The sequence below is a fragment of the Nomia melanderi genome, chromosome 2, assembly GCF_051020985.1.
Source record: "Nomia melanderi isolate GNS246 chromosome 2, iyNomMela1, whole genome shotgun sequence".
Classification (NCBI taxonomy): Eukaryota; Metazoa; Arthropoda; class Insecta; order Hymenoptera; family Halictidae; genus Nomia; species Nomia melanderi.
In genome coordinates this window covers 21,756,937-21,776,269 of record NC_135000.1, presented here as the reverse complement: position 1 = coordinate 21,776,269, position 19,333 = coordinate 21,756,937, and the positions used below count along the sequence as shown (strand labels likewise).

General features: G+C 38.7%; 1 protein-coding gene and 1 long non-coding RNA gene across 7 annotated transcripts; one reads left to right on the top strand and one right to left on the bottom strand.

Moving 5' to 3' along the window:
* Positions 1-439: 439 nt before the first annotated feature.
* On the bottom strand, positions 440-18,100 carry qvr (glycosylphosphatidylinositol-anchored protein quiver). 5 transcript variants are annotated; one of them, XM_076365269.1, is made up of 7 exons: positions 17,725-18,100; positions 14,437-14,708; positions 11,784-11,909; positions 11,562-11,708; positions 8,407-8,454; positions 7,842-7,988; positions 440-7,467 (listed from the first exon to the last, which is right to left on the bottom strand). In XM_076365269.1, exons 4-7 carry the CDS (start codon positions 11,584-11,586, stop codon positions 7,211-7,213), a joined length of 477 nt encoding a protein of 158 aa, XP_076221384.1. In that variant the 5' UTR covers positions 11,587-11,708; positions 11,784-11,909; positions 14,437-14,708; positions 17,725-18,100; the 3' UTR covers positions 440-7,210. The 5 variants fall into 5 exon arrangements, with proteins under 5 accessions (XP_076221384.1, XP_031827371.1, XP_031827372.1 ...); XM_031971511.2 differs by lacking the exon at positions 11,784-11,909 and having other exon boundaries at positions 17,712-18,091; XM_031971512.2 differs by lacking the exon at positions 11,784-11,909 and having other exon boundaries at positions 17,725-18,090.
* On the top strand, positions 14,708-17,717 carry LOC116424735 (uncharacterized). Of its 2 annotated transcripts, XR_004234525.2 has the most exons (5): positions 14,708-15,489; positions 15,587-15,631; positions 15,975-16,167; positions 16,237-16,995; positions 17,083-17,717. It is a non-coding gene; the product is annotated as an uncharacterized LOC116424735 (long non-coding RNA). The 2 variants fall into 2 exon arrangements; XR_012998109.1 differs by having other exon boundaries at positions 16,237-17,717.
* Positions 18,101-19,333: the final 1,233 nt, after the last annotated feature.

Sequence of the window (19,333 nt, the reverse complement as noted above, 5' to 3'; positions counted from 1 at the left end):
CCAATATTTCTCAAATTGATGTGTTATACAAGATATAATATTAAATATCCAATTCTATAGTTTTACTGGACGAGGAATAGGGTAGGTTTGACATTGTATCAGATTTCGTGTCCAATGATCTGAAATACCGATCGCGTAGAACGCGGACTTGTTGCGCCTTCTACGAATAAGGGTAGTAAGCTTCGAAATTTTAACATAGATTTAAAATTTTAAATCTTTCCTTCAAAACTGTTATAGCATATAACTAATAGAAACGGATATACCGAGGATCTATTAAAGCATGGATATATTTCAATGAACTTTTACATTAAGTATATTATATTTCATTGTAACAATTGGTGCGTTATTATTTATTCACACAAATTTACGTGCTCCTTTGATGATTGAAAAATTCATTTCTTCGGGATAACCATGCTCATCGGAAATAAACAGAACAATATTGTATGACATATAAACTTTATTGCGAATTGCGATATGACATGTCAAAATGTCAGGCCGGTCTAGGCCCTCGATTATCTCCGCTTCCGTATTCGCCGAATACACGCAACAACTTTTATAATTCTTCTTATACTACTATCCAATTTTGTTTCCGTTCTTCCCACAACTCGCGAGATGAAAATATCGCTTCGGCTTGCTTACGAAATAACCTGGAGAGAAGGGTATTCTTTTAGGGGGTGCGGGGGAAACGTATTTGTACACATCCATCGTATATTTGCAATGAGGTAAGTCAACAAAGTATCACCTTTTTGCATCTGATAGTCTATTATATTCGCGTTAACAATTATTTCGCATCGGTACAGCGTACACGCGAATTTTAGTTGAGACTCGACACACCATCCTCAGTAATAGTAACAGTCATTTGAATTACAACATAGCCTCGTCATTTTTCACTCGTGACCAGCACTGAACACGTTCAACATCCTCACAAACGTTGCTCCGACACTTTCTGACCGGAACAATTTATCGACGCGGCCTATACAGGTGACTTGTTCAGTGCTTCGAGAACTTGCATGGGTAATAGTGAATTTATTCGTCAAAATTTATCGACGATATTCCGATAATCCAACGTTAATAATGACCTCAAATGTTGCTAGTAGAAAGCGTAAATGTAAAATGGTCGTTTCGGTAAAAAACGTGTGTTTATTATTGACAGAAGAACAGGTAACAGAAAGTGCGACAATATTTACCGATAATCGCCAATCGTATGTTCGTCTTAGATATGTCTAACGTCCAATGATCATTACCCATGCATCACGGTGACCAATTGATCAAGACCTCGCGCGGTGGGTATCTACCAATCGTCACCGTACCGTTTGTATTATAGCTAAGCACTGCTTAACATTAGTCCATAACCTTGTATCACTATCGTACTACGTCCGGTAAAAAATTAATAAACGCTAGGGCAAATAATCCTTCGCCGACAGTATTCGCCGCGAAATAAATTCGCCTCGGTTCCTTGTCGACGTCGCGTTCTTTCCAACTACTTACGCATTGCCATTAAACAGCGCTCACCTATTTTAACGTCGGCCTCGGTGGCGACAGCGTCACCGAAAAAATCATTTACTCCGACGCGGCAACGATATGTGCATTAAGGAAAATTATTTCACTCTATCACTTGCGATTTTAGCTCTCCTCTTTCCGGGTGAAACAGGACACACCTCGTTGGCCAAACTTTCCAACAGCGGTCGAAGCTTGTTCAGCTCATCGAAACAAACGTATAGAGCTCGAAGTGTTTAACCCTTTGTAGCATTAAAAGACAGCGAAGCGTTGGAAAGCTGAAGCCGTTCGAACAGTTCCGGAAATCAACGTGCACGCGGTATTAAGGAATATCCCCGCGTTGCTGATTAAAGCTCGCAAAGGGTTAATCGAATGAAAGATCGGAATACAACACCTGAGACTGTTTCTGCGTTTCCTTACGAACTAGGGCGTCTGTCCCGTCAAATCGTCCATCGATCAAACGGCGAAAACTCAAACCACCGTGTGAAAACAACGAACGAAACCAATCGGCAACGATAAATTCCGGTCCGAACTCGTAAAGAAAATCGTGTCCGTACGGAGCGGAATGGGGAAGAACAAGATTTACGTGCTGTTCAAAACGCTACTTTGACCATCGAGAAAACATCATTTCATGCTACCGTAACCACTCCGGGCTCCTTTTGAATCAACCAGAACGATACATTAAATTAAATGAAATCAAATTTAGGCGGTAGAGGAGAAATAAACATTTCGGAGGGGTTTCAGGGGGCTGGATGGGAGAACGGCATATACAATAGTCGGTTACACACACTGACACGTAAAATACAGAAGGGATTTCTTGACACTTGCATCGTAAAATATCGATCATACGCCATTCAGTATGCGCAAAATGTTTCCGTCAACAGCGAGATAAAACAGTGTAGTAGAGCTTTGTGTCGTCACGTTGGGTCTGACATTTCGGCGCAAGTAACATCGAGTTTCGTTCGACAGACAGAAGTGTACATCAATATCAATGATCTCTCTGATCCTTAATGCAAGCACTTGAATATCTATATATTTATATATATATATATATGAGTTTTCGTGTAAGAAAAGCGGATTCAGAGTATCGGATCTCGGACATACCCAAGCAGTTTCGATCTTCAACGAGCAAACATGACGCCGATGGGTATCGTTCACTGTTAGAAGTGGTCCCGACGAAAGAATCGACTTTGGTGTCGGAAGATAGTTCGCGTGCTTGAGAATCGAGGATGATCCGATCAGAGATCCCACAGGAACGAGACGTTTTAGACGCGTCAAATCCGAATCGTGCTCGATCGAGCTGCTTAAGATTCGCCTCAGCACATCCGCCATTACTTCGCATGGTACTCGTATCGGTAGCAATACGTGGATTCTTTCCGGCTGCGAGGCCAGACTCAAAAATTAAGTTCACCCGTGTCACATGCTGATACTGTGTTGTCGTTTCTAGCGTTCCTGTTGCGTCTGCTGCATTCTTTGTTTTAATCAGTTTATACCATTCGCTTTAATCCGTTTAGTTGATTGATCAATTGGGAACGAGAATTTCTTAAATTTACTTGCATAATGAACGTTTTGTTACTTTCACTGAAAGTACGGATACTCGTAAATTACATTCTTAAACTATAGCTGATACTTTTGCTCTAGATTTCAGCTTATCAAACATTTGAATTTGTTCTTCGAGAGATACCTATTTTCAAAGGCGTTCTTAAACTTCGATGCTCATTGCAACATCAAAATACTTTCTGCAATATGAACCTCTATAACTGAACAATTTATCGATATTCTACTTTACTTCTTCCAACTGTCTTAGTTCTAAAACAATTCAATTAACAGATATTCATAGGATACAACGAAACTGTCTGCGCCCAGACATTCCAATTCTATTCCAGCGAACACAGCAGACACCAGGCTGAACCGGTCGACCAACAGCGAAGTGGGAGTTCAAAAAGGAAGGGCAAGGTTCAGAAACCAAAAGATTGGGGCCAGAAACGGTAGCCTCGCAGCCGCGCGTGCGACAATGAACAAATGACGCGACACGAGCCGCATGGCTTGCCAGAGAAACACCGGTTAGCTCGCTTTATCTCGCAAGCACCGAAGCTTGTTTGGCAAGAAGCTTCGCTTAGGAAGCCTCTCTGTGAGGACATGCGCGTTCAACTTGGCCGTGCCAGCCAGATCCTCCATTCAGTCGCGTGGTCGTGTAAGCTCGAGCACTCGAGCGGGTCGACGTCGCTTTCTTGCGATCGAGTCCTCGTTTTTTGCGTGCCGAGAGATACCGCGATCGCATTTTCGAAGCCTGAAGCTAAGACCTATCAAGATCCTCGGTAAGATGATGCGCGTATGGCGTGGCACGTTCGAAGCTGAAGGCCCACGTTGTGCTTTGTTTGTTCGATCTGCCTCGCGTAGCATTCGTCGGGGTGGAAGGTTTCGTGTTCGGGTTACTGTATTTCGAGCCGAATCTTCGTAATGGAAACAGACTTCCTCTTCGTATATCAAATTCGTTAGAAAAATTTATATTCTTGATCCCGTTGCAATTTTCTTTTGAAACGTGAGGACATCAAGTTACAGATTTTAAACGAGTTTCATTGCTCGGAGTTACAGCGATGCGATAATTAATAAACTTGAATTGTTTCTTTTTTCTTGTTTAGATCTTGGAAGACTGTCTCTTCTCGAAACAACGGCTACGGACATGGAGTTCTATTATCTGTCGCAAAATTACTAGTATCCATGCAAGTGTCATGCAAGGTGTTGCTGCACGGAGACTTGAACGTTCACAGACAGAGGAATATTTTTCTTCTATTCTAGGTATTATAGATGTACAAAGAATGTTATACGTCGAAGCAGTTCTATCGAGTTCAATCCGAAGGTCTTTAAGGTGGAAGTTGCTGAAATGTTCCTCTGTCAGTAGTTTCAACACACTATACCGAAGGTGCTACAATCCATGCACTCAGAGTAGCTCCTTTCTAAATACTTGTGAACACACTCCTGCTAAATACTTGATTGCAGAACTCACTAACTCTACCGTGGTACACAGCCACGCGCGCGCGCACTTTCGGCAGATCTGTTTCGCAGGGACTTTATTTCCTCTGCTTTCTTGTCTCGTTTGGCGTCAAAATTAAAGTCGTTTTAACTGAGAATTCAACACTGTCATTAGCTTCTCTAAATAAAACACAATATTCTTATTTTCCATAGATTTTGTCCGGTAAGTAAACTCATAAATGAAAGTTTAACAATTACTATTCGCTTTCTGTAAATTTTGGATTATGAGATCACAAATCTTCGAATTTTCTAATTAACTTAAATTCACTAATTCAACTTTTCATGCAGTATATTTAACAAAAAGAATTTCTACCGATTTCGTTACTCTCTCCAATAGCCACGCCGTTATTGTCAATTGCGTACTCGCAGCGTCACAAAATGGCGGATCAATATGGCCGCCGTCCGCCAGCTTCGTTTCCAACAGTTCGAAAAGCCAGAGATCAATGTTCACAGACCTTACAAAATGCACGCGCGCGGGTAAACACGAGAAACGTAGAACACGAAAAATGCTGTAGTCGGTGCTCGCTGACTGCCGTCGTTGCCATTGATGACGTTGTTCTCGAATGGGTATACCAAAACCATGCGGCCTGACCGTGGTCTACCTTAAGCTGGGGTTGTACCGTGACCCATTCCCGTTTCGCTTTCTTAGGGTGCAATATGCGCAAACACCGGTGTCCCGTAAGGGTAGCTAATGAGTTAACGTTCACAGGACGTTGCAGTGACGAAGAATAATAAACAGCACAGCAACAACGAGAGACTTATACCAAGATACAAGTACTAATGAAATGGTAAAACGGCGGAAGGTTTCGATCGAATGAGAATCAAAGTTTGTGCATAGACGTCGAATGTCATTTAACTTCCACTAACATCTGGATTAAAATTCTTCTTTGGAAGACGCCACTTTGAAACGTTCTCTTAAGATCTTCGTACGAGACATACTCTACTGTTTCGTCGGTATTTAATGTAGTAAATAATTATTTACAATATTACGTTATCGTTATAGAATCTATCCTCTTTTCTATCACTTCGAAAGCAGTAGACTGTTACTGTTAACGCTGATCGGTACTTCTCGATAATACAAACGTGGCGTATCAAATGTTAGCTAGACCAGTTCTACGGGCATTTGAAGTATTAACGAACGGCAACTGAACAATCGACTTCTATGCATCGGAACAATCGTCTAATTTCCATTCTTACTGCATCTCTCCGTGTCTCCGCTCGGTTATCCTTCGTCACTCCAAGAAATCATCCACAAAATGGTCTGTCGCTCTCAAGTGCAAGACGCACGCGATGGAGAAGCGGGCAAATGTGTGAGGTAACGGAACCAAAGTAACACACACTGACATCCTAGGTGTCTTGCAATGATCGGACAACTTTTGCGAGTATCATATACCTACGTCACGTAATTTCGTGTTCTATGATCGTTGAGGAACATGGCGGACCTGGTACAGGACGAGGGTGGCGTCAAGCGGGTGACAGAACTCTACTGAGAAACATTCCAACGAATCGTTCCGACGCGTAAATACCTAGGTCGCTGTAGGTATCGAAAGCATCTCTATTCCCATGAAGCCGTACTCTATGTGATCACGAACAGATGCATCATGAGAGTCAAAAAGGGTTGCAGAAGATGCAATGAATACAAGAAAATAGAATCAATGAACGAGTCAAATAATATTTGGACAAATAAACCGATCACATGCAGAACCGTTTCGTTGAAAACAAACTTTCGTATCCCGAGAGGCTCAATGATATCCGAGTCTCGTCGTGTGACGCGGCACTTCCTGGCAAATTCAAACGCGTGACACCCTTTTCCACTTCGTTCCCGAAAATCGAGGCTTTCTTTGACCACATTCATTGGGAAAAAAGGGATTCGAATCGTTTAACCCCTAGCAGTTCCTCAGAGAAAGGATCAATCATCGTACTTTCGCGTAGCAAAATCACGTCGATTAATTCTATAAATTTATCAGATTACCGTATCAGTTGAACGTCATTCTACTCAGACCGCAAGGGGTTAAAGTGCTTGGTAGCTTCGTGCAAGACGGACGAAAAACCCGAGTAACGAATTGTTCAGGTCACGAGTGCATGTCTGACAGGGACAGTTTCCTTTCCAGTGCACGTATCACGAATTCATTACAGCAATGCCGAACGGTGTCCCCCATGGAGCCACCGAACTAAAAGAGATGTAAGGGCTCGTGAGAAAAATCGTGAGAGTGATAGAGAGTCGAATGATTTGTCTACACAGAACACGTTTGAGGTCTCTTGCTACTTTCTATGTCGAATAGAGAGACAGAAAGAGAGAAAGGGAGAGAGAGAGGGGGAGAGAGAGAGAGAGAGAGAGAGAGAGAGAGAGAGAAAAAATGTGTGCCGGGACGAGCGATACGCTGAGTGCAAGATCTTCGTAAGAGAAGAAGAGAAAAGCTCTTGATTGCTGGGTCCATTTACAATATGAAACTTCGTAATTCAAGATGATCGTTATTTGTCGAGCCTCCTCTTCTCTGCGAAGCAACACGGTACCTTACCTCTAACTTTTCTTTCTATCCCCATAGAAAAGGACAGTTTCTATTATTCGAGCTCGCTCTTCCCGACAAAGTAGAGGGGTAGTTCGTGTCGCCGACTAAGAACTAAACGTCTACGAGGATATGATCGGAAAACCACTGCGGGTGAGTCGAGTAAATCAGTGTTATACAACGTGACCATTGCAACGTTCTACAAAGCAAGCTGGGACCCGTACGATGACCGAGCGTAGTACAAGGATGATCGACAGGATCGTCAGGAGTACGGGATTCGAACACGAGGTCGGGGAGACACGATTGCACATATCCTCCTCACAGAAGCACATGTGACCAGTGCCGGTACTTTCCATCATGCACACGTGGTCCACCATGAATAAATTTATCTGTAGCTGCGAAGTGCAGGTCCGTCTCACACTTTCGTAGGCTGCGAACAGAGAACGGCGATGATTTAGATTCGTGGTTCATATTAAAATTACCTCGTTTCAGAAGTGAATTGATTCGATACAGACAAATTAAAGATTGATATTCAATGTTAAGTTTATATATAAAGTTTAATATTCAATATTGAACGTATGTATCTTATTGAAAAATGTTGAATATTTCTGGTGGGAGACTATCGAGTGTAAAGAATTAAAGATTTGTTAAGAGTAGAGTATAATCTATAAATTATAGATTCACTTTCTAGATTAATGTAGGTAATGTAGGTAGTAATAAGGATATTTTTTAGTTTAAGCATTTTCAATTCTTATTTGTCACGATTTCCTGGCTATTGGTAGAACAATTTCAATAGACACTCACGTGATTTCGCATTGCGAACCATTTTGACGCAACAGCCATTGCAGGTCATCAAGGGTGGTTGATCCCTAGGGAGCGCAGTGTAGTTGAAAGGATCCTTGCATCTCAGATCCGTCCACGAGTCGCATTCGTAGCAGTAAACGGAGCGAGCTGGAAAATATCACAGTGAGACCAATTGTCCTTTCAAGTTGCAGCCTCAAAAATAGAATAAACGGTTGCGCAGGCTTTTAGAAAATTGCTAGAACGCTTCGACGCGTGTCGAAGTATTCTTAACGAGTTGATAATCAAGGATAAACTCGCGATGCAGAATTCAGAAATTGACTCGTCTTGTTTCAATATAATTTTCGAACATAATTGTCAAGCACAATTTTTATTTTCTGTTGTTACCAGCAAATCATATTGAATTAAATCTAAACTACTGTTGCCCACGGAACTGAAGAATAAAAATAGAAACAGAAGTTCGCGTTGAAAAATAAATCGAGTCCGAAGACGCGAGCGCTGCGGTACAACGTTGATATACAGCGATGACAACAAGGACACAGAAGAAGAAGCTGGTTTGATCACTCACTCTGGCACTCCGCGCGACAGACGGTGGCAACCGCGAGTACAATTGCCGCTGAAACGAAACATCGGTCATTATTTTAGACGATGACGAGGAGGACGGCTGTGAATGCGAATAGCTACGAAACGATAATCACGAACAAGGAAAAAAAAACGGGTGCACAACGCTAGGACTACCACTATTCTTCCTACTGCTACTGGTCATTGCTATTTGCGACGATTCTAATCTATCGTCGTGGTTGCAATCTAATTTGAATGACGGCTACAAACATCAGGATACCTTCATATCCGAACGTTCCATCGATCCGTTATAATTTATACGATGATCGATAAAACGATATCAGAAAATGTGGTAAGTGTTAATGTTTAAATAATGTTATTCCCTGAGATCCTTCGATGGTTTCGTATATCTATCCGGCAATCATCGTTTAACCGAACTTTGCCACTAATTGCGAATTCCGATTTAATCTTAGTTAAAACATGTGTATGTACATTTCAGTGAGAAAAGATTGCGGATACTTCTTCATGAGTATTCTATCACGATTATTCCCATCTCTTTCACGTAGATTGTAGATTCTGGTAGCTAGAAATTTATCGTGAGGATTGTTAACAGCAGGGAAGCTTCAAAAGTAGAATAAGCCAATGTTCCACTGTTCGTAAGTAAAACTCGGTCTGTCGGTTTATGAAATAGGAACGATGCAAACACGTTTTCTCACGTAACATACGCTACTCTATTAGCTATAGGTATGCACGAATTATTCTAATTAAATTTTCAGCATAAAAGTTCGCGGGAAGTATCGCTGTTTAGAGTTTGATATCAAGTCAGCGAACACGACGTCGCGGTATAGGAATGTCACTTTCGCGATGACCGTTATATAATTTTTCATAGCTCCCGAACAGGGGTTGTTAATATCATCGATCTTATTATGCTCCCCAGACAAGTACACTTTTAATCTATTTTCATACCTTCCAGCACGCAGCGTATCTTTGTCGTAGCATGTGTGGGAAATATGTAGTTAATAAGAAAATGACAGGCTCTCATCTCTATCCGCCATATCAATTTTAGAAACTTATTTTGTACGTACCTCGTACGCAGGGTATCTAACAACGCAATCGGTCTTTATAACAGAAGGGTTTATGTACAAGTAGTACTACGTGTATGAAGGAATTGTTTATTATATTCACAGCGTATCGTTGACGATAATAATAGCCGTCGATTTCACGCTTGACAAGTTGACGGACTGGGATAGCGAGAAAGACAATGTTCCTATACAATTTGAATGGATCTTTAACCATCTTTTTTAATAAATTTCGTTTCGAATAAATATTAGAAAGTTCTGCTATTTATATTTATATTATAAACTGTGTTTCCCATTTCACGAAGTATATTAAACAGATTTAAAGCGACTAAGCTGTAAGATTTACTTAATAATTCTATGCTTACATTGTGATGCGAGTGGAACATTGATTAAAATTATTTAAGAGTTCCTTAAATTTAACTGTCACTTTCATGTTATTTACAAGGAAAGTAGAAACTTATTGTTTTGGTATTATTCCTATTTTAAACCTTTTTATTGTATAATAAAAAAGTTGATATTGTGAAAAGACTTGAATAAACCTTTACAATGTAATCATTGTAAGGTTAGGGTACGGAAGTATCTAACCAGAAATCTAAATTGGATTTTCTGCTATCCAAATTGGTTCATATACCGCCCAATTATATATCATAGTTGTTGGAAGGACATGAACCAACGTTTGGTCTTACCAAATTTCATTTAGCGATAGAAAGAAATCGGGAAACGAGATATTTTTATCGCCAACGGCACGTCATGCTTGTATCTACCCTTTAAGTGTGCTAATTACAAGCTGGACTTATGTTGCTACAATTTTCTCCCCGTTCTCTTTTTTTCGTCGGCTGCACACTCACCCGGAGCGGTGCGCTCGATCGCCTCCAAGACAATCGATAAAGCACCTTCCATTCGTATCTAACTAGTCAGGCACAATTATTTTTCGAAGGAGGGAAAGTTTCAACGAACATGGAGGGTTTAAGCGACAAATGACACACCGAACTCCATCGCGAAGAATTTATTACGCCTTTAGCGTTACCATAAACGAGAATATACGTATTGCATTTTTCATTTTGTTTCGGCTACTCATTTGTTTCTGCGCGAAGTCTAAGACATCAGAGTTCAAAATCTAGTAAAAATTAAAAAATGAACTCAAGGATTTCTTCTTGGATTAAAATGCTACTATTGTTAATTTTTTGAAAATTTAATTTGTTAAGAAATTTTAATCGTAGATGATAATGATGTGTAGTTTGAGCGTAAACATATCTTATAAAATATGATTTAGTAATTTAACGTAGATATATGAAAAGTGAGATAATTTCTTTTGAGAAGATTATTTGAATATAATAAATATAATGTTTATTGTATTATGTGTTATGCTTTCCTGTTTCAGTTTGAACTCTTTCTTGCTTTACATTATACTATCGTCCACAGTGCAATACGCTTAAGTGATGTTAGAATATTACGAACTAACGAACGAAAAAATGTTCTTCAAATATTCATTAGTCTTAACTTACTAGAAAATATTACTTCCTAAATATTATTCCTGCCGTATACACGAATAATATATAGCCTACCACTATCGTTGCTGCGAGTAGCGCGAGTTAAACGAAGACACATTCATCAGCATCACCTTTTGGCAATGTTTCATTACATGATATGAATCACAGACGAAGAAACTTGATGTTACAGAATTTAGATCTAAAATACTCTGAACAGAGACGCGGAGGAAATACTAAATTGTGGGTGCTTGTAAACATGCCAATATCAAAGTGCAACTCTTTCCAACAGTCGAAACGCTTATTCATCACTCGCGTGTCTCGTAAATGAGTACATAAGTAAATAACAATATCTGAAATACAAGTTACAAAAATTTCTAATTTTTATTTATAATTCGATGAATCATAACGATGTATCTCCGTTTAAACCTGCACATAAATGTTCTATAGTTGTGCTCGTATGTAAATTCAAAGTGTCTAGGACTCCTTCAAAAATACTATATATAAAACACGTACAATAAAAAAATATTCACTCGAAAATCATTTCTTGCGAATTAATTGTATCGTACGGAAGCATGGCAACTGCCGAAACTCACCCGCTATAAAGCAATTCGTCCCCATGGTTTTCGTGGCGACTTCTCACTTGTTATCTGGTTTCATGGTGTGTCACGTTTTCCACCCTTAAAGCAACGACGCCAGCCGTGTGCAACTCGCCGAGTTGCATTCGCTCGTCAGGCGACCGACTGGAATAATAAAAGTGGAAAAAAACGGAATTGCAATTGAATGAAATTGTTGTAACGATGAATTGGAATTCATACTACGACGCTGTGCTACTGAATTCTGTAATCCGATGCTACTCTACGTCATCAACTGCTGTTCACATACCACCGGCCGTTTCTAATTATGCACGAGTGAACGTAATCAGGGGACAAAGTGTGTTAGAGCTGAAATAGAGTCGCTCGTTTTAGAAAATCAATATTTCGGATGGATCTATGTGTTACTTAGAGATGCAGACTGTTTATAAGGATGCGTTAACGTTCTGATAAGAATGTTTAACTGAATATGTTCATTTCTTGTTAATGGAGAGCGTTATACGAGCTAATGTCGGAAAAGATGTTGAAAAAATACTTCGGAGTATGTTCTTCACTACAACAATTGAAAATTAACTTGCAATAAAGTGAATAATAATTAATGTGAATGACAACGACATTAATATGAGCGAAATTAAAAAATGATAGTGAATTTATTCACTTTGTCTGCGTTATTTGTAATAAAAGATGATTGCCAGAAATCAGGAAATTATTGTAATCGTTAATTAAAGCAATGTCGATAGAAGAAGGAGCAACATTTTATTTTGAATAATAAATACTTTTTATATTAGTAGTAATCAAATAAATAGTATCAAATAAATGATCGTCATAAATAATTTAACTTTCCAAAAATATTTCTCAATGTTGCGTTTTCCTTTTCTGTTTTCGCTATCGCCAGAATTCCCAATATAGACGTGCTTCAATTACCCAAATAAATTATTATCAATGATCCGAGCACGCAAACTAGAGATTCGACGCCCCTCGCGCCGAAGTTCGGTTCAATCACATTAATTGTCAATTACTCGAACCAAGTTGTCCCCGAGTCCATATAATCCAGGTGTTTCGGCGTATCTTGTAGCAATAATCGGATTAGTAGATCATGGTCTTCACGAGATCTTACGGCAAGCAACACTGCGGCAAACAGCTGAGCCAACAAAATGCCGCATGTTCTCATTCGATGTTTCTATAATTTCATTTACACTGACGTCACTCGAAAGCCTAGCTGCACCAGTTAAACACAACAAAACTATCAACCCGCAGCGATATGTTACCTGTCTCAAGTGTCAACAGTTTCTCCATTCGCTTTAAAATTCTTCCCGCCAAATGCGAATTTTTCCGACAATTAAAATCCAAAAATTATCCCTTAGCTCGAATTTCTTTGATTCTAATCATTTCATATGAATAATCATATGAAAACTCAATGGAAAATGGTAAAGGAATATTCAAGCATAGTGGACAATAAAAATTGTATATAGATCGATTAAATTGAATGTAACCTTGCAATATGAAATCATTAAAGTTAACCAATTACATCGTTGAACCAAGAATATATTAAATTAAATTTAGTAACTGTCATAAATTTATTTTTTAATTCTTTTTTTTTAAACTGCAAAACTACATCGTGCTTGACCCAATACGGCCTCTTCGCAACCGATGCCGAAGGTTCAGAAGAGTGGATACTCCACGCTGCGTCTTTTGTTCTATGTAACATCGACCTGGCAAGCGAAGTGTGTTGTTTGCCCATAGGGTGAAGAAGTACTTGACGACAGAAGCGACGTTAAGCGTCCGACCGGTTAAAGGGGATTCTCATTTGCATCCCGCGGCAGGGTTTCCTGCCCGATTCTCTATCCCGAGTGTTACTTATCTCCAGACTGATAAGGATTCTGTTGTGATTGATCTGCTTGTTAACGCGAACGTATCGAATCAACGAGCGAAGCTAATTTATTTAACGATAAGTAACTCGCACGTGGCCGGGTGCCGTTGAATTTCGAATGGAAAGGAATTCCGGTGCTTTTAAATTGCAATTTGTTTCGCGAAAGGCGCTGTCGCGAGCAACAACGAGCAAAATGAATTATTCTCTCTCCATCTTAAGATGCGCGGCACAAGGAAAAAGGCTTTTGGGTTAAATAGTCCCCCGAGTTTCCGTTGAAACAACGCCCAGCGTACCGAGCGCATAAATAAGAAAGCTTAAGAGGTTCAACCCTCTTCTGTTTCGTTAAGTATCACCAGTTTGTATTTTCAAACTTGCCCTTCCCCTGTGAGACTGGTAATTAGAATCTTAGTTTTAAAAAGTCATTATTTTATTAATAACTACGAAGAAAGTATTATATCAAATTTCCACTAAACTTTGGAGATCACTTGGTAGCTACGCTATTATATGCGAAGCGAGGACTTTTTGATCAATTTTAGTTTTTCATCGATACGGTTACACGTAACCAGTGAAAAATATAATGAAACAGATGAATAAATTACTGTCATCTCCCAAGGAAACTGATCTGTCATTTTTTAGTACAGTTTCAAAGTAGTTGACGGATACCGTACTTAACTATTGTAGACGAGAAACAAGAAAATATTCATTATATTCCAAAGAATACTTTCATTTGCAAGTGACTAATTTTGTCAACGCTTGTTTAATTCTGCTCTAAATATTAACACTAATCAGAATGGCTTCACGCAGCAAGGAATCAAAGAAAATGCATCACTGAACGAAAGCATATCAGCTGACTTGTTTTAAATGAATTCTCCACTTTGTACCATCTAGTCGCAACATCTTTTATTTCGAATGAAGCAGAGAAAGCTCTAAATGCAAAGGTTCTAATGATGTAAAAGAAGTGTGGTCGAAATCGATGTCTGAAGGAAGAAAAGCGAACGTGCGTCATACCTTTTGAGATACCGGTGACGATTCTTGTTTGACGAAGCGTGTATGAAGCGAGAATGTCCGAAGAGATAAAAGACACCGGCTGTTAAAGAAAACGTGTCGCAGTTTAGTTCGTTTCGTCGACGGTCTGCTACGAGGAACGACAACTGTTCCGGTGTGAACCGTTTTCACTGTTGTAACGATGCGGTTTCATATTCTTGTGGGGACCGTTGTGCATTGGATAGTACTTCTCGTTAGTCTTACGTCACCGTCATCGACGGAGGGGGCTGGCGATCCTGAAAGAATGTCAAGCGAAAAGATTCGGCGGAAGTTTCTGACGGAGTTATCTTCACCCTCGAACAGCGTGGCGGGAGCAATGGTTCACTCGATTTTACACAGAAATACGTCCATGCGATGTTTTCACACGCCTCAATTTCATTTTTGGTTTCATACTATTCATACGTTCTCTTTTTATCTGTAACTTCGAGTAATTATTTCGTGAGGATTTATTGAGTAATATTTAGCTAAACGTGACATTGGTTCATGATATTGATATATCATGAATTTATTTAAACGGTCCTCGGTATAAACAAGTATTCAAAATGAACAACGTTAGTTATATATGATTTCAGTGAAATATTAAGGAATAAACAATCTACAAAGAATTTGATTTACTTCGAAATACAATAGAAACGTTGTACAATTGATTTGAGGTCTCAAAATGATACTTTATTATATTGTTCGCACTTTAAGCATAGAAATATTAATATTTGCAATTTATATAATTTATATAATAAATTGCAACAGAAATATATCGTTTGGATTTAACGACCTATATTCGAAAATATGCCAAGGTGGAACTTGCATTCACAAGAGGGAAATTAAAATGTATGACCGAAATGTAACAGTTGAAAAAGCAGGAAGTCCATAGTTAAAACTACTTTAACCTGGCTGCATGAATGACGTGTGCATAAAAGTGACACAATTGTGACTATTTAACTAGTTTAAACTAACTGAAACAGGTTTTATAACAAGGCCTTAACAAATAGTTGTGTACGTTTAAAAATTTCGTAAATAGTACGTTTTGTTTTTTAATTCCTCGTTAAATACCATGTATCGTAGAATATGTTTATATAAAACAAATTCCGTAACTTATTTTAAAATAAATTTCTAGTAAAATGAATACGTGAAACATTTAATACGAACGCTTTATTTCTCGGTAAGTTTTATTTTCAAGTTCAGTTTATCGCGTAGGTAAAGTTTCAAAGAGAAATCAAATAAAACAAAAAATTGTATATTTACTGCATGCAAAAATATTCTGAATTTCCTTTCCATCATACATATGCATAAGTACAGAAGGAAGTAGACTGAAATCAGTTCTCTTGTTATGGAATGAACGTAACAAAGCACGCAATAGCAGAATAGATTAATTCCCAATGCAATTTTAAATACAGCAGCTTGAAGCTGATATATAAATAGAAATGATACAACAACTACAACAACACTAGTTGCATAAAAACACTGCATCGATGATAATCCGTTACATTTCTATGAACTTGCAGATAAACGATTCTTTACACGTGCCAAGTTGACTAAGAGTTTACTGAATCGATTTCTGAATATCCATGTTCAAGATCAACAACGTCCATATTGTACTACAAATTTTCATCAAACATTTTTGTGGAAAACCATTGTAAACGCTTAGCTACGTGTCGTCTCACAACTTAAAGAAAAAAAAGGAAATTATCATGAGTTGTAAGTTGACAGTGATTAACGTTAATAAAAATTTCTTCTAGAAAAAAATTAATCACTGGTACTTTAAAGGAAATCTGTCTCGTCTACGTAGCAAGATTGTAAAGTAGAGCACATGCAGCATATGTTTTAATAAATCTCGCAGCAGCGTACGTGCGTATACACTGCCCCAGTGTTCTCGCAGAACACAATTTAACAAAATGCCTCAAATCACGAGGCGATTGATCGACAGGACAATATGTACGACGATCGGTGAAATAGCCCTCTATCGTGCACATAAATGTTTACATCAAAGAAGATGAAATGGGCTCTTGATGTATGAGACGCATAATGGGAAATATCATCGGACAGTGTGCAACATGGTATTATATGCACTAAAGTTTCTACACAAACTCCATAATAATCTGGCTGTGACGCAGGAAAGAAACGATAGATAACATTTCAAAACTTTTTAATTGACTGCCGAAGAAATAAATATTTGAACGATTAGATAGTAGCATCACGTAATAATGCAAGCGAGTGATTCGTCCTCTGTTTATTCATAATCCTTATCAACCGACTGTAGTCCGATGACATTGAAACGTAATAGTGTTCAAAATTCAAACACCTGTTGATCAATAAAAATTTCGAATAAACGTATAATACGAGTGAAATTGAAAACGGCGATGGTTATTGAAAGTTCTTATATTCTGTGCAATGACTAGGTTGATTTCAAAGTAGAACAGTGCTCATGAAAACAAAGAAAAAATAAAAATTGTAGATTTCACTTTTTAGCAAAATATATGAGATATTTTGAGAAGCACTGGTTAAAAGAGATTATTCAGTGTAATGGTAGGCATGTAAATACCTTCCAACTGTCACGTTGCTTTTAATACAATTTCAAAGATACCGATTAACAATGAACTTGAATGTTTATAGGTTTCATACCCTTGCAGTGGCTTCAACACCTTCCGCGACATAAAGGGTTACACTACTGTCGTCATATTACTATTTACACTCGACGCGGAAAATAAAAATGTAATGCAAACGTGTATCTTCAAATTGGCAAATTTTAATATGGTATCAAAGAACAGAATTTAGTAGATAGTCCCACAAAGGTCAGACTATTATCATTCGAAGCATGTCAAGATTAAACTCTGTCTAGAAACCAGATACTCATTTTTACACTTCTTTTTGCGAGTTTTCAAATTCTCGTGTAAATATCACAAAATTCCGTTCCAAATTCTTATTCTCGAAATATTATAACGCCAATTAACGTTCTTACAAATTCACATTAATTTTCCGAGTAATCAAGCGATTTTGTCAACAACCGTACGTTTTGATCGGCCACGCAAGGGTTGAAGAGAGACGGAAGCGGAACGCAAGCAACAAAAGGAGAAGCGTGCACATAGCTCCACTGTCCCTCATCCTAAACACTCTGCAACGTATACGTGAAACATATTTGCAGTGCAATTTATTCGACGCTCTGAATATATTGTCGCGAGCTAATTACTGAGACACGTGTGAAACGAGAACGCGAATCTACGTGAGAAAAGAATTCCAAATACCTTCGATACGTACACTACTCATAGTGAAATGATCCCGAGTTGTCGTAACTGGAATTGAAGGAAGAGGATTGAGGGTCGGTGCACAGATTTCCACCTTCTGCAGCACCTCGGGGTGCGAATCACACGAAATCACGTCGATCGTTCGATGTCTCTGACAGATCCCTCGATCACTGCACCACCAGCATGGCGACGGACGATCCCACGATAGGGTAGAACGAGGATCCAGTGCGAGCAGGTGCAGTGGTTGCAACTACGCTAACGTTTGTGCGTGCGGAGAGCGTCGCGGCGCAGCCCGCGAAGCGCCACCCCCGAGCCGCGCAATCGGATAGAGGCGAATTGCGGATCCAGGTCGATCAATATGACGGGTCAGCAGTCGTTGCCTCGTGCTCGCGTTGCGGCAAGCACGCTGAAGTGTTGAGGAGAGGACACCACGACGGAACCGTGAACAGTTCGCCACGTTTGCGCCGTAGAATCTCGCCTCGAGCATCCCCTTTTTTCGATGGAACGCACGTGCACTGTCCCACGTAGTTACATTTCTTCTTTTCTTTTTAATCGTTCATTGTAACTTGTCGCCGGACTCAATCGAACGTTCTGAATTTAGAAAAGACCTGTAACCTTTAATAACGTCTGTAACTATTAACAGTAGTGAACTGAAGGTATTTTTATTAGAAGAATTAGTGAACATTTTTATAGGGAACTGGATTGATGACAGTGAACACGGATATAATGATTTCTTTAATTTAGCATGTAACGTTGTTAATGCGTTGAATACTGTGTCAGCTGTTGGTGATCGACGATGTTTAAATTAAATGAAAATACTGTATTTAAATATTGTATTCGTTAACGAAGGAAATTGGAAGACTTCGATCAGGTTGTTATTAATTTCATTTGTATCGTCACAATTTATTTCATTTGACGACTGTTAAGAGTTAATCTATATTCGAAAAAAATATGCCGCAGCTTTAAAAGATCAAATTTCATTACAACATCATTAAAAGATCACCATGGAGTGTATATAAGTAATACAGCTGCATCATATTGAAGAAAAGAAGTTTGCTGTACCAGAGGACTAGTGTTGCAAATATTTCCTGTACATTAATTCAGAGTTAATTAATCGAGTAGACTTTCTAGTGACCAATTTCTAAATTATTAAAATTAATAGTAAACAATTCCAAAAGTAATGAGTCTGAAGAACATTTAAATTCCCCTGTAATCCGTAGAATGTGTGTATATTAATAATATTTTATCTATTTTTAATAAACAAATACAAGATAAAAATAATATTTTAATGTGTGCCTTTTATAAAATTAAATATCGTTGTTGAGAATGTGGTTACAGATTTACGGTTCATAATTTGAATCGCAAACTGATCCTGTCTCTGTGTTAGGTTTTAAATAGACTTTCAATTCAGACTGTTAGATGTCAGTAACATCTATTTCTTATTAATAGGTCACAGGCTTAAGGCTGTGATCCTGTGATATTCTTGTGCACTTCCTTTTTTTTCGTGCTGCAAGCTTGAACATTTTGTCATGGATGGCGCCACCAAAGAAAGAACTGGTGTTTTACTATCAGGTGATTTGTCTCATCATTTTAATTCGATTGTAACTCGAAAAATGAGTTAT

What these genes read in the sequence shown, in the direction of transcription:
- qvr (XM_076365269.1), bottom strand. Translation starts at nt 11,586, where the DNA reads ATGGGGACGAATTGCTTTATAGCGG. An exon ending in GACGAATTGCTTTATAGCGG is followed by an intron (nt 8,455 to 11,561) that starts GTGAGTTTCGGC and finishes GTTTCGTTTCAG; the next exon opens with CGGCAATTGTACTCGCGGTT. An exon ending in CTGTCGCGCGGAGTGCCAGA is followed by an intron (nt 7,989 to 8,406) that starts GTGAGTGATCAA and finishes GATATTTTCCAG; the next exon opens with CTCGCTCCGTTTACTGCTAC.